Consider the following 14,212-nt stretch of genomic DNA (forward strand, 5'->3'; position numbering starts at 1 on the left):
ATTCAGTATCCACTAACTTGGTTTCCACTGTTTTTCCAGGAACCTAACCTTAGTGTTTAAAGAGGACTGTATTCCCTCTGAGGGCTCATGGTTGCAATTCGGATACACAGAAGAAGAGCAGAGCAGGGTGAGAAGAAAGGAGCTCATCTTCTAGAACCCTCCCAGTGTTCTCTCTTCAGAATCTAAGTTCTGCTGCTCACACACACTCTTCAAGGAACAACCTTTCAGGAGAAGCTCTCCACTCCTGGGATAGGCAGGCACTCCACTACCCCCCACCAGCCCCATACAACCAAATCCTTTCCAGCACTTTAAAAAAGCGACACCCTCAAAAGCTACTAGGTGGGCAACAAAAAGCAAAACTGGGCCTGCTGCACAGTGAAGTCAGAGCGATGGCTGAGGAAAGCTGCAGGAAGAGGCTGCGAGACGAAGGGAGTTGCTCCGTCTGCCTGGATTATTTCAGGGATCCAGTGACCCTGGACTGTGGGCACAATTTCTGCCGTGCCTGCATTGCCAAGAGCTGGAGGTTGTCACCTACAGAGGCCACCTGTCCTCGGTGCAGGGAGAGAGTTAAGGTGAAGAAGCTGAGGCCGAACAGGCAGCTGGCCAATATGGTCCAGATCGCCAAGGACCTGAGTGACCTTCTGAAGCACCGTGTGGTTTCTGTGGAGGAGACTGCCCAGGAGTGCAAGGTGGGGGCTCCATGTTCCCTACATGTATCTGGGGACTTGTCTGGTCAGGTCTGGGGGGACTTCTGGGATGGGGAAGGAGACTGCAGTGAACCTCAGCTCAGTTCCAGCCCCTGATCAGGAGATCTGGAAGAAACTCTTGAGGAGTTAAAGCATTAAGGCTGCAATCCTAACCTCACTTTCCTGGGAGTAAGTCCCATTGAACACAATAGGACTTACTTCTGAGTAGACCTGGTTAGGATTGTGCCCTTGTTTGCTTGCTTGCTTATTTATTTACTACATTTCTACCATGTCTTTCTATTCTAAAGTCAGTGCGGATGGCAGTTTACAATTACCACTACGACATACAAGTTTAAAATGACAAATTTGCAGGAAAATCCCATTAAACAATAGCACAAAAGAAAAAAAAATTATCTGTGCCTGGTGATTAGGAGGAAAAAAGCAATCAACAGGGATTTCTGTTTTCTCTCCAGGATCAGATCAGTCGCTCCCTGAGTATCCTGAGGAAAGAGAGAGAAAACATTTTAGTATACAAGGTTGAGAGTGAGAAGGAAAGCCAAGACTTGCTTGTAAGTATTAGCAGTGCTAATTCTTCAAATTGGGAAATGAACACAAATCTGGAACTGAATGCAAAATCAAGAGCTGTGAGGCAGCTCCAATCCTCAGACTGTGCATAATGGAGAATTTGTGATAGCCCTAACTGTTTCCCTGCACATGCCAGATCTCATCTGATCTTAGAAGCTAAGCACGGTCAGGCCTGGTTAATACTTGGATGGGAGACCGCCTGGGAATAGCAGGTGCTGTAGGCTTATACCATAGTCTTTCGAGACTGAAGGTTGCCAACCATGATAGCCCTAACCCCACCCAGGAAATATGCATGGATTGATCTTCAGATTCCTCTAAGGCTGGGCCTTAACTCTTCCGCTGATTCATGTTTACACAGCACATTCCTATGCATGCCTACTCAGAAGTAGTTCCATTGTGTTCAATGAGGCTTGCTCCAAGGATAGCATGCATAGGATTTCAGCCACAACCTGTTTCTAAAGCCCAAGCGTTCTTTCTATGGGGTCTTCATAATCTGCCTCATGACACTGCAAGACTGACCTCCTCTTCCATGTTCCTGTTGCAGAAGCAAACGGAAGCAGAGAGGGAGAAGATAGCAACTGCCTTCAGACAACTGCACCAGTTTCTTGAAGAACAAGAGAAGCTTCTGCTGGCCCAGATGGAAGAGGTGGTGAAGGATATTGCAAAGGAAAGGGAGGAGCACCTTGCCAGACTTTCTGGGGAGCTCTCCTCCTTTGACAGTCTCATCCGGGAGCTGGAGGAGAAGCAGCAGCAGTCGGAGAATGAACTCCTGCAGGTAAGTCGGTGGCCTAGTCTGACCATGTTAATGGCTGACTTTGGCAGGCGTCCCCCATAGAAGAAGATTTCATGGAATTAAAACAATGAATGACCGTATCCATAAGGAATCTTCCTGTGTGTTCAGGAATCAACAATTGCACTGGCTTGCTCCTGAGGTTGCCTTTATCCAAGTTTCAAAATGCCATTGGGCGGTTCATTGGTCAAAGCGCTAGCTCTTCTGCATCTTGACTGCTTTTTCTTTTGAGAGCTGGCAACACAGGCCAAGTTCCTTTCAAGCCCTTTACGGTGCTGCTCTCCAGAGGAAAAGGGTCTGTATGTGAGTTCTCCCATTTTGCATCCTGGCTGCTCTTTGTAAGTTTACTGGAATTTCTGAACAAGAGACTTGTGCGGGAGCAACCAAATGCTGCATTCATTGTGCCACCAGCTCCAATTTATGGGCAGAGCAAACTGCCAGCCTGGTCTGTGCTATGAATGCACTGAAAGGCAATTTGAGGAAGGGCTTGACTCTCTGAAGTGCATCTGTGCTGGAGAGGGGATAAAAACAGGCTTCTGTGCATCTCTGCAGGACAACTGGGGCTAAGGTACTGGTGCTAGCCTGCACATCTTAATGGAAGAGCATTTTGCATTTGTCAAGGAGGTTGTGTGCTTGATCCCCCTATTTTTATCTAATATTTGGAAAAAGGGAGAGGGGATGCTGGAAAAGAGCTGATAAGTTGAACAGTGGAAGAAGAGTCTCTATAAAGTGTCTAGGCCAGTGGTTCCCAAACTTTTTAGCATAAAGACCCACCCAAAAAAAGTTTACCTACTGCTCAGACCTCTGTGGCTATAATGGTCATTGGGCAGCAGTGCTCACCTCAAGCAGCAGGTTGCTTAACCCTTGATGCACATCGCCTAATCTACCCTGTCAGTTCACAAACCACCAAAAATTGGGTCATGACCCACAGTTTGTGATCCACTGGCCTAGATCATTTAAAGCCATTTCTGTCCAATGTTGCATATTCGCAACAGGTATCAAATATGTTTACCAGTGGTCTGGGCAGAAATGGGTTAATGACTCTGATATGAGGGATCAGGGATCAGAGAGTAGGAAAAGGTTTGCCAGAGTTAAACTGAAGTTTCTGTAGCATTCCCTAATGTGGGAGTGACAACAGGTGTCTATAGGAGTGAAGAAGGGTATTTAAATTAGACTGAGATTTTACAGAGAGAGGCAGATAACCTTGCAGTCAGAGCCCTGCTGGTCATTAGAATTCTGAGTGGACTTCCGTAAGCTACCATAGCTATTAAGATGATATTATTTTCTTTGCTGCCTTTGCTATTATGAAACCTTTGCTGAAAGCCTTCTTGCAATTGCCTTGTTTGAAGGTAGAGAGATTTCTGTATGATTTTATTTTATTAGGTTGTTTTAAGAATGAAACTTCTTTAAGCTTATGAAACTGCGTTGACTAATTACGTGAAAGTTGGGGAGAACTGCCTCAACGAACTTGTTAGAATTTTGGAAGAATCTTTTGATCCTGGAGAAGAGCTGATATGCTGCAATCCCTCCAGAGCTATCTGTGTGACTGCCCTGAGCTTTGAGCTGCAGAGTGTGGCAGATAAGGTATAGTTGGAGGGGGATAAGAGTCCAAGCACTTGGGATAGAGGGTCTAGGAGGTGTGGGGAGCCCCATGTAACCCTCTGCAGGGCTCCCTGAGTCTTAGAATCCTGAAAATAATCACAAACCACTTCCAGTTTCGTGATTGTAAACTTTATTTTTACATTTCCTTTGCTGATCGCCCTCTTGTGGAAGCCCTGCAGAGGTTTCCATGGGGTTTCCCCACAACCCTGGAAGGCTGCTGCCGCTGAATAAGGACAATGAAGCCCACGTCACCCATGGCAGCAGAGTGCTCCTGGGGATTATGTTGCTGCCTTCCCTCCTCCCTGCCCCTTAAAGGGGTAAAGGCAGAGCTCCTCAGGCTGGGGCATCGCAGTGTCCCAGTTTGAGAACCTCTGGACCTCAAGTGCAAACACCGTGACAGTATTGCTTTGATCAACAGATGCACTTCTATGTGTCTGCTACTGAAGTTTTTATTTATTTCTATTCATTTAACGCATATTAACTCACAAGCTTTATATCTTTGTAACTCAGCTACTAGTGTAGTAATTTCAAAAATCAGCAACAGAAGGTACTTTCGTGGATGACACGGGAGCAATAAAAGACAGTCTTTTGAGACTCACAGTAGAATCCTATGCATCTCAGAACTAAACCCTATTGAGTGCAATAGCTCTTACTTCCAAGTAGGGGTATATAGGATTGCAGCCTTAGGGCCCAATCCTATCCAACTTTTGAGTACCTGTGCAGCCACAATGCAGCCCTGAGATAAGGGAACAAATGTTCCTTTACTTTGAGGAGGCCTCTGTGATTGCCTCCCCACCACAGGATGCAACGCACGCCCCATTGGCACGGCTGCACCGGCACAGAAAAATTGGATAGAATTGGGCCCATAATGTCTTCATCAGCTGCTCTATTGGAGAGTAGTGTCTTCAGTGTGTGCTTGGACAGAGACAAGGAGCAGGTTTGATCAACATCCTCAGGGAGGATTCTGCAAACTTGTGGCGCTGCTACTGAGAAGGTTCTGTGCCTGGTGCCCAGGAAATGTACTTCACATGCTCTGTATTCTGACCCACCTGCAACTGAAGGAGATCTTCAGCCTCCAGTAGGGACATTTCAGCGCTTAGCCAGATTTCATTGACTCATAAAGGGTTTCTGCACACTGTGGCAGGTACTGAGTTTACTTTCTCTTGTTTCTCTCTAGAATCTTGGAGACCTCTTGGAGAGGTGAGTGGAGCCCACTTTTTCCTTCATGTGTTATGAGTCAGGGAACACAGTTCTATACAGCTAAAAGCCACGCAGCATCCTATACTGGATAGAATAGAAATGGGAGATAAAAAGGCAGGAGGTTGTGGGCCAGAGGTGGAGCTACCTGAAGCCTTCCTGCGGCTAAGCAGGAGCAGAGTGATTCGTGTCTGGAAGGGAGGGAGAGAGAAATCCCTGGAGTACATGCCACAATGATAGGACAGAGTGGAAGTTTGAGAGTGTTCCTTGTCAAAGAGCAATAACCACTGGAGATCCCTGGCTTGACCTGATTTGTGGCTGTCTGTGGAAGCTTGAGGCATGTGCTGGGTGGCTAAGAGAGACAATTACATCATGGAAGAAATGCATCTGGAGACTGAAGCGTTCTATGTATATAGAACAGTATTGTATATCCAGACCTTTAATGGGTCTAGGACAACCTGCCTAAATGACTGGCTTGGGTAATATCTGATGACAAGTCTGAGGATGGGAAAGATGGTAGATAAATAAAGAATCCTAATTAAACACCCACCAGTGATGCAGCTGCATCAAAGGAGAATGTGCCTACCTCCTGTAGAGGTAGCAGATTCATTCTCCTACCCTGGGTCAAGCATTTGCTGCCCCAATATAGCTCCTTGGATCTGTGCCAGCTCCTTTGCTGTCCAAGAAGAGTAAGGGAGAGAAGGGGACAGGGAAAGGAGTTAGGATCCAGTACACGCTGGTTCTGCAGGTATCTGTGTCATCCTTCTCCCAGTCATCCTCCTGCCCACCCCCTCCCCACCCAGAAGCTCCCTCCTCTTCCCCGCCCTGTTTGGCCCATGCCCAGGCACTCTTTGTCTCCACTGCTCTCTTACCTTTGCTACTGGAGATAGCCTGCAGGGGATCACTGGTACCATCAACTCTTCCTGTAGGAGTCTCAAAAGGGCAGCTTAAGCCTAGTTAGGATGAGAGTGAAAACTACCAGGAAATGAGAAACCAAGTCATGCTGCGGAGACCCAGCTGTGGCTTGACTCTTTTTCATTTGGAGGCCAGTCGGAGAGAATGAAGTAAGGCAGATTAATTTGGGCCCAAGTTCATCCATAGTGGGAATTTTGCTCCTTGCCGTATAATGCTCTTAAGGGGTATATCAGAGAGGCAAAATGGGCTTTGTGTGCTCTTCTGCAGCCCATTCTTTGGGCCATTTGACAGAACACTAATTATGTTTGCGTTAATGGGAGCTTGAATGAAAGACTTCGGGCTTCCACTGTTACTGCTGAGTAATGGATCCAACAAAAACATGCTACACTCTGAAAGTAGTACACAGTCTGGACTGGAAAAGGAATGTGGAATTCTTTAAAGGGGCTGGAGAATAAACTCTAGACTGTGCTGTGAATGTGACTGAGCAAAGGGGAAAGTGGAAGATAGCTAGTGAAGGGCCTTGCAGTTGGGTACAGAGGGCCATTCTTATCCACAGGTTCCTCATCTGTGGATTTGAACCACTGCAGATGTCTCCCCTCTCTGCAGAATACTTTTGGGAAGCTACCAAACCAAGGGGCTTCCAGTTTGCCTCGGCAACTTCGGCTCATGTCTGGGAGGCGTTCAAAAGTGCTTGGAGGCCTATGGAGTGGGCTGCAGTCCTGGTGCAACCTCTGGAGGTCCTGGGTCAGCTTCTGAATACATTATTGTGGCAAAGTGACCCTGCCCCATCTTGGGACTCCTGCATCCATGGATTTTCATATCCTGGAATCATGGGCCCTGGAACAAATCCCCTGCGAATACCGAGGGCCCACTGTATAGCTCTGCTGTGATATTGAAGTGTTAAGGCAAGAGGAGTCCCACAGACCCAGGTAGCTGAGATTCCCATGCACCCTGTCCCATTCTATGAGAACATCTGAGACTACTTCCCAGAGAGCATCTGTTTCTCTGTGCTGCACCTATCTGAGTCTTTGGACGTCCTGTTATTTTCTTCCACCTCCTTCCTTTCTCTTATTACCCTTGGGAATTCTGGACTGTATGGACAGTGACTTGATGTTATATCTCACCATCAGGTGCCAGAAGGAGTGTTTTGAGAATCCTGGGGCATTTCCTGCTTCACTGAAGTGGAGGATCCATGACGTCTGTGACATCAGTCCCTTTCTCGAGGGCATCATGAAGCAATTCAAAGGTAAGAATAATGGCTGCAAGGGCATTACTCTGGACATTACACGGATGAATACATTACATAGGTGAATACATGGGCGTAAAAGGTTCCAAGTCATTTGTAGTGTTGGAGAATTGCACAAGGGTCAGTGCCGGTTGAGGAGAAATTATAGAGAGCCCGGTCCTTTCCTCCCCCTCCTCCCGATGGTGCGGTAGTGCTAAAACGGTTTGGTTCCCCGCAGCATCTTGAGGAGTGAGGCACAGCCATAATGTGAAATTGGGCTTATAAGATGATGAAACATAATATCCTCTTCAATTAATAAAATAACTTTGCCATGTACCTATTAAAGAGGCTGTGGAACATCTGAGGACTGTCATGAGTGCTTCTGAGTGTGTTTCTCAGCCCCAAACTCCCTCTGAAAGCTCCCTCTGTTGCTTTCACTGGGTGTAGAGTCTTCTAACATGCACAGAAGCTGCCTAGGAAACTGCATGGAGCACAATGGAAAGTGAAACTGAGCCACAGTACACATTTACTCATGAGTAGGTGATCATGCATTGGTCCATTGGAAAGGGCAGGCCAAGGGGAATGCAACGTCACCAGAATGATCCCGATCCAATGAACACAGGCCCCAAAATCACTCAAGAAGGAAGTCCCTCCCTCCAAGCTGATAAATGTGTTAACCTTGGGGGTGGTCTGCCCCCAGGGCCATGCACTGCCCACCCTCCCCTGCCCAGGAACGCCTCCCTCCCCGCTTCCTCCCCGCCTATCTCAGAGACTTGTGTCGGCCCAGCCGGGCTGATGCAAGCTTCGGTGCCTTAATCCAGCCCTTAATTCTGTGCCTTAATCCAGCCTCCCCAGGCTGGCACACCTCTGTGTGCTGACCTACCTGACTCCTGAGGAGCCGCAAATGTACCTTATAGCACATTTTTGACCCTCCTGGGTTGGTGTAAAGGACTTCTGCCGGCCCAAGTCAAGGGCTGGATTGTGCCCTTAATTTAAAAGTATTGGGAAGGAATTAAGAGAATTGATAAATTGACTAGAAAACTTTAAGTTGTCATTTCAGTAATTTACTAGAAAGAACTGCTGAGGATTGATGTTTGATATTTGATATTATGGAGCCTACAAAAGGAATGTTATAAGTAATTAGGATATAATGCTCCACTCTTGCATTTTTATGTTCTTTATTTGTTTTGTAGGGATCATTAGGGACATTTCTTTGCTATCTCATGTTATCTTTTTTGGTTTTGTTCTCATAAAGATGAATAATAAGAGTCCCACTTGTGTTTTTTATCTCAAAAGAAATGAGGGAGGGTTCTGTCCCCCCCACCATGTCTCTCCCGACTTTGTGATTTGAATTATGAAAAATTAGATGCTATCTAATTGGCTAATTGGTTCCATTGGCTGTTTCTTTTTTGCACTGCATGTGCTAAAAGAGTATCTGTGCTGCACTTCATCTCTGTTCCCTTTTCTTTCCCAGACTCTCTGGTATCTGGACTTCAGCTTCAGGAAGGTAAATTGTGGGATCGGATGGACAATGAAAAGCATGAAGGGGATGGGGGACTTGTCAAGAATTCTCTGCTTGTTTCGTTGGATTGTTCTCAGGAACCACAAGTGGCTTCATTGGCAGTAGTGGGAAAGGAGGGACCATTTTTGTGCCAATATCAACTTTGTTTTTCTCTAGTTCCCAATATTTGTTCATTTTTGAAAAATTTCATTACATCATTCAGCATTTTTACCTACCAGAGCAGCTCACAGATGATCCAGTCCTGCAACTTCAGTCGTACAGTAGTGCTGAATCAGCCCAAGGTTCATCTAGTCACAAAGTGGGGCTGCTAGATGCCTATGAAAGCCCACAAATGGGGCCCGAATGTCATGGCCATTGTGTTTGTTCTGTGGATCTGGTGCTTGGAAGGGGGCTTGTAAACAGCTACATGCTTGGTCTCCTGTGCCAGAAATCAGCTCTTCCAACGACTGGGATCAGGAGCTTTATTAAATGCTCAACTTTTTTTCTTTTAAGCAAGCAATGGTTGACATAAGGATGTGGAGGAATATTGGCTACTAAGAAATGTTTCAGGGCTAGTAGCTTTTGTGGACCAACCCACCTGAGGTATCCTGTTCTCCTGACATGGGTGTTCCATTTTGTGACCAAGGCTTATAGACCTTCTTTGATTAATCCTTTCTGCAACTTTCAATTTATTTATTTTTGTCTGGCCTTGGTCTGTTTCCAGTCAATTTCACTGGACAGCTCTGAATTCTAAAATATGAAAGTGAACTTTTCCTTTCTTCCCCTAAACTAAGATGCTCCAGTCTCAGTTTCTGGATTGTTCCAGCTCTAAAATTAATTTGATACCCTGATTACACATATTTTTTTTTAGTTCAATTGCCATGTAAAAGTGATCCTGAGCTTTCTGACAACCAAAAGGGCAACCACTGTATCCTGTGGGTGCAAGGCAGCCGCCGGAGATCTCCTTGGGGGAAGGGGATTTTTGTCCCCTTCAATCAGTTTAACATTCTAAGGCATGTTTATTTAGAAGTAAGTTTCAGGGCCCAATCCTGATGGCCTGCTGCACCACAGTTGGCAATTAATGATGTCAGGAAGTTGGTCAGTCTCCAGCTGATTCTGCTTCCCTTTCTTCCTCTCCCTCCACTCCCAACAGCTAAGGTGACTCTGGATCCAGACACGGCTCATCCCAACCTCATCCTGTCTGAGGACCACAAAAGTGTGAGATGTGGCGATGAATGGCAAGATCTGCCTGGCAATCCTAAGAGATTTGAGAGTTCTCAGGTTGTGCTGGGACGCGAGGGATTCACAGCAGGGAGACACTTCTGGGAAGTCACTGTGGGAAGTGAAGGAGAATGGTCTGTGGGGGTTGTCAGAAAGACTGTAAAGAGAAAGGACAGTGTTGAGCATAGGCCTGAGACAGGGTTCTGGGACACAGGGATGTGGAACGGAGAGTATAGATTTTCTGTTTCCCCACGTGACCATCCTCTGTGCCTGAGCCAAGAGCTGAAGATACGAGTGACTCTGAACTATGCTGGGGGGCGAGTGGCCTTTTTCAATGCCAACACAGGAGCACAACTCTACGTGTTCTCAGATGCCTCTTTCTGTGGAAAGACCCTTCTACCTTTCTTTTGGGTGTCAGAAGGAGGCTACCTGACACTCTGTACCTGAGCCACTCAAGAATTGCAGATACAGTTGTACTTAATCTCACCACATTCCTGAAATAAATTCAGCATTTTGCTCAGGACTGGCAGGAGACAACATTTTTTGTAATGTTTGCATTAAAACTATATTTGTGCAGCACTGATTGGCTAGCTCTTGTGTCTGTCATGAAACAACTCTCTCTTTCCCCCTTCCTGTTTTCAGAGGACTGCTTGTGGTGCTGATTGGCTGAGCCTTGCATCAAAGAGCCATCTTCACCCCTCCCTCCCAAAATGGCATCTGTTTTGCCCTATCTTGTCTAGTTTTGGAGACACAGCATAGCCTCTTTAGTGAATGGTTCAAGCACCTTCCTCATGAGGAAGCCTACACCATGGCTTCCTCATGAGGAAGCTGCTTCAACCATTCACTAATGAGGCTATACTATATCTCCAAAACTAGACGTGATAGGGCAAAACAGATGCCATTTTTGGAATCCGCATCCCAAATATACCCAGGAATTGGTGTAATGTTTAAGGAAGCAACTTTTCTGACCCTCAATTTGGTAGGCCTGTGTAATCGAATCTGAGGAGAGAACCAGCCCAAAACCTCCATCTTCTCCATGCCTCAGAACATTTGCTGGATGCAATCATGGATAAAAAGGGCCCACAGTACAGATTTCTGACAAATTCACCAGTATTTCCTAACAGGTGGACCTGTTTCCTTGAGGGCTAAATCCCCCATTGGTACCTGCCCCCATCCTTTTAGAAGCCCATCCTCACAGCTCCACTGAAATCTGAGGGCCTCCAGGGCTTAGCCAACTCTTGGAACCCCCTTTCAACTCTCAGGGATCCAAGTGCATGACTATGGTTCCTCCTAATGTTCCCAGTAGCAGCCAAGTGACCAGGCCAGACTGGTTGGACTCAGTTCCCCAACACCCAAGCACAGGCAGAAGCTTGTAAGAATATAGATACTGGATTCTTTTGGTTGTTGGCAACCTTCAGTCTCGAAAGACTATGGTATCGCACTCTGGATGGTGGTTCTGGCACAGCGTCTAGTGTGGCTGAAAAGGCCGATTCGGGAGTGACAATCCCTTCCACACTGGGAGCAAGTGCAGTCTGTCCCTGGTCTGTCTCTCTGGCTATGGACCTTCCTTCTTTGCCTCTTTGCCTCAGACTGTTGGCCAAGTGTCTCTTCAAACTGGGAAAGGCCATGCTGCACAGCCTGCCTCCAAGCGGGCCGCTCAGAGGCCAGGGTTTCCCACCTGTTGAGGTCCACTCCTAAGGCCTTCAGATCCCTCTTGCAGATGAGGGATTCTTTTAAACAACAAGAATAAGGGTTACAATCCAGGAAGATTTTTAAAGATCTTTTGAGAGACAATACAAGACACAGCACAGCACTAAAACATTGAAAGCTAAGCTTCCTCCATGTCACCTATCCTATCACTCTATCACTATCGCATCCTATCCTATCACAGCTTCCTATCACTCACCCACTCTTCAGATCTCTGGGCATGAGCAAAGTGAGAGAGCCAAATGGGCAGAAAAGGATGTGCCCATCAACCCTAATGGATGCAAGTACAACTCTTATGACGACTAAGGGACAGGAATCTAGGAATCAACTTCAGCATGGTACAGATGCAAGACCTGCAAGTCAGGTCAGGTGATGGAGAAAGTATATTCATCGTAGAACTTGGATGCCGAGTGATGCACTGAGGAAAGGAATCCTGTGTGCTCTGATATGGAATGCCAGTGACTAGAGGGGCCAGCACATTTCTGTTTCATCCTCTCTCACCCTGCCGATTTGTGGGTGACGGATGCCCCTTCTAGCTGGGAGAGGAGGCTGAAATGAGGGGGTGAGGGGTGGCGAGATTGTGGGGAGCATTTTTCACGTGGTGGGATGGCCTAGGGGGTGCAGTGCTCACTGGATTCCATCTGCCATCTCTTCCTCCTGGCTTCCAAATGAGTTTCTCCCAGATCAAATACTTACTCTTTCTTGCTCTTTCAGATAGCTTTGCTCCTCCTCTTGGGTAGATGTGTATGAAGGACCTGAGCTCTCCTGCCCTCCCCTCCCCCCCAGCTCCCCTTGAAGGAGATTTTTCAGCTATTACTATTTAGTAATCCTCTTTTGGGGAATTTTTTTTTTTTAAGTTAATAGCTAAAAGACTAAAAGCTAAAAGCAGCTGAAAGACTGAGCTGAGAATCAAGACTTCCTGGTTCAAATACACTAAGTGACCTTAGGCAAGCTTCTCTTTTCAGTCTCAGGGTGCAATCCCAGAATGGATTTTGGCCAGCACAAGTTTGCTGGCCTGGGAGGTTCGCAAACGTGCTGTAAACGTGCTGTTTGCACCTCCTCGAGAGGAAACCTGGCTGGCGCTCCTAGAAGCACCAGCCTGTGGAGGCTGTCATAAACCTCCATGCTGGCTTCCCCTTGGATGCTTGTGTTGTCCTGGCTTGGCCGACGCATGCGGAAAAGGTAGGTGGGGGGGAGGCGGGGAAGAGGTGGGAGAGAGGTGCTTGTGGGTGGCTGGAGGGCAGGTGGTGGGCGGCCCCGGGGGCAGTCGGGCAAGTGGGAGTGGGAGGCGGGGCTGGGATCTGGCAGTTATGCCGAATCCCAAACCCCATTTCCAGGGAGAATGGAGCAGCTTCAAGTTGCTCTGCTCTCCTCGAACTTGTGCCACCTCCAGAGGTGGCGCAAGTTCGAGGAGACCCATAGGGGCCAGCAGCCCTTACCCAGGGGTAAGGGGAAAAGTTTCTCATTGCCTCTGGCTAAGCTGCTTCTGGTCACTATCCTGCGCTGGATACAGCTCCAACCTCTTGGCTTGCCTGTTCCAGCACAGGATAGCATTGCGCCCTCTGTCTCCCCCATTTGTAATATGGGGATAATAGTACACAATGTACAGGACTGTTGTAAGTATTGCGTCCAGACTATACACGTGAAACACTGTGCACACTCAGAAAATGCTGTAGAAATGGTTTGAGTGTTCAAACATGTCACTCTGTTCAAGTCTGCAGTGGTAGCTGCTACTGTGAGTGTCAGTCTTCCCTAGTAGAGTGTATCTTGGGTTCTTGGGAGAACTCAGCTCTCAGACCTGGGCAGAGCAAGAATGCCTTTGAGCACATGCAGAGTTTCTTTGCTGCAACAGTAAGCGCGTTCCTCCACTGTAGCAATTACTGACTCCTTCACAGTTTATTTAATTCCAGTTGCATCTTTCTTCCAGGTAACTGCATGATGGGAGGCCTGAGACACTGTGTATCATATAGATACAATTGCTATGGGGGGAGAATGAAGAGAGGAAAAAAGTCAGAAGCAGCTGGGAGCTGAACTGGTGTCTTGAAGCTGGAGACAGAACACAAAAATTATCACATTCCCCTCCTAAATCACTAGGACTTTTTCATGCTGCATTCAAGATTGGGATCCTCCTTCTCTTCTTCCAGACTCTCCCCCCCCCCCCCCCGAACATGAAGAGACAGCAGGCCTAGCTGGAGCCTCAACAGAAACTGGTGACTGGCTACTCAAGGATTAATTGCAACTTTTGACACATTTGTGTTGCTTCCAGACTTGTCCCACCATCCTGGGCATCATCTTGAGGACTCCAGCTGAACCTTCACAACCCTGGTGATGATGAGATGTCTCTGGAAGGTGAAGGCTGCTATGGGGCTGAGTCAAGCTCAGGGAAGGCACCAAAAGGTGGAGGATGAGGTCGGGTGAAGCAACCCCCTCCCCACCGCTGAATTCTGAGGCATAGTTATTACTCTGGAAACCTTCAAGGAGTCGAGAGATAGTCAGCATGGAGAACTCATCATCGCCACAACCTTTAAGGCAGTGATTTTCAACCAGTGTGCCGTGGCACATTGATGTGCTGAGGATGGTCCATAGGTGTGCCATGGGAATTTGGGGGGTGATCATTTATTAGTAGGGTCAGTGGGGGATGTGAGACCCTCACCAGCAGCATGGTGTGCCTTGTTCATTGCCAAAAAAACCAAAAAAAACTGATGGTGTGCCTTGACCATTTTAGTGCCTTGTCGGTGTGCCAAGAGATGAAAAAGGTTGAAAATGGCTGCTTCGAGGCGTTG

General features: G+C 47.2%; 1 protein-coding gene across 1 annotated transcript; it reads left to right on the top strand.

Annotated features, from left to right (window-relative positions):
* Positions 1-389: 389 nt before the first annotated feature.
* On the top strand, positions 390-10,169 carry LOC136639095 (zinc finger protein RFP-like). The gene is made up of 7 exons (XM_066613120.1): positions 390-689; positions 1,160-1,255; positions 1,816-2,046; positions 4,841-4,863; positions 6,906-7,021; positions 8,475-8,507; positions 9,655-10,169. The coding sequence occupies exons 1-7, from the start codon at positions 390-392 to the stop codon at positions 10,167-10,169; spliced, it is 1,314 nt and encodes a 437-aa protein (XP_066469217.1).
* The last annotated feature ends 4,043 nt before the right edge of the window (positions 10,170-14,212 follow it).

This window comes from Tiliqua scincoides, chromosome 2 (assembly GCF_035046505.1).
Source record: "Tiliqua scincoides isolate rTilSci1 chromosome 2, rTilSci1.hap2, whole genome shotgun sequence".
Classification (NCBI taxonomy): domain Eukaryota; kingdom Metazoa; phylum Chordata; class Lepidosauria; order Squamata; family Scincidae; genus Tiliqua; species Tiliqua scincoides.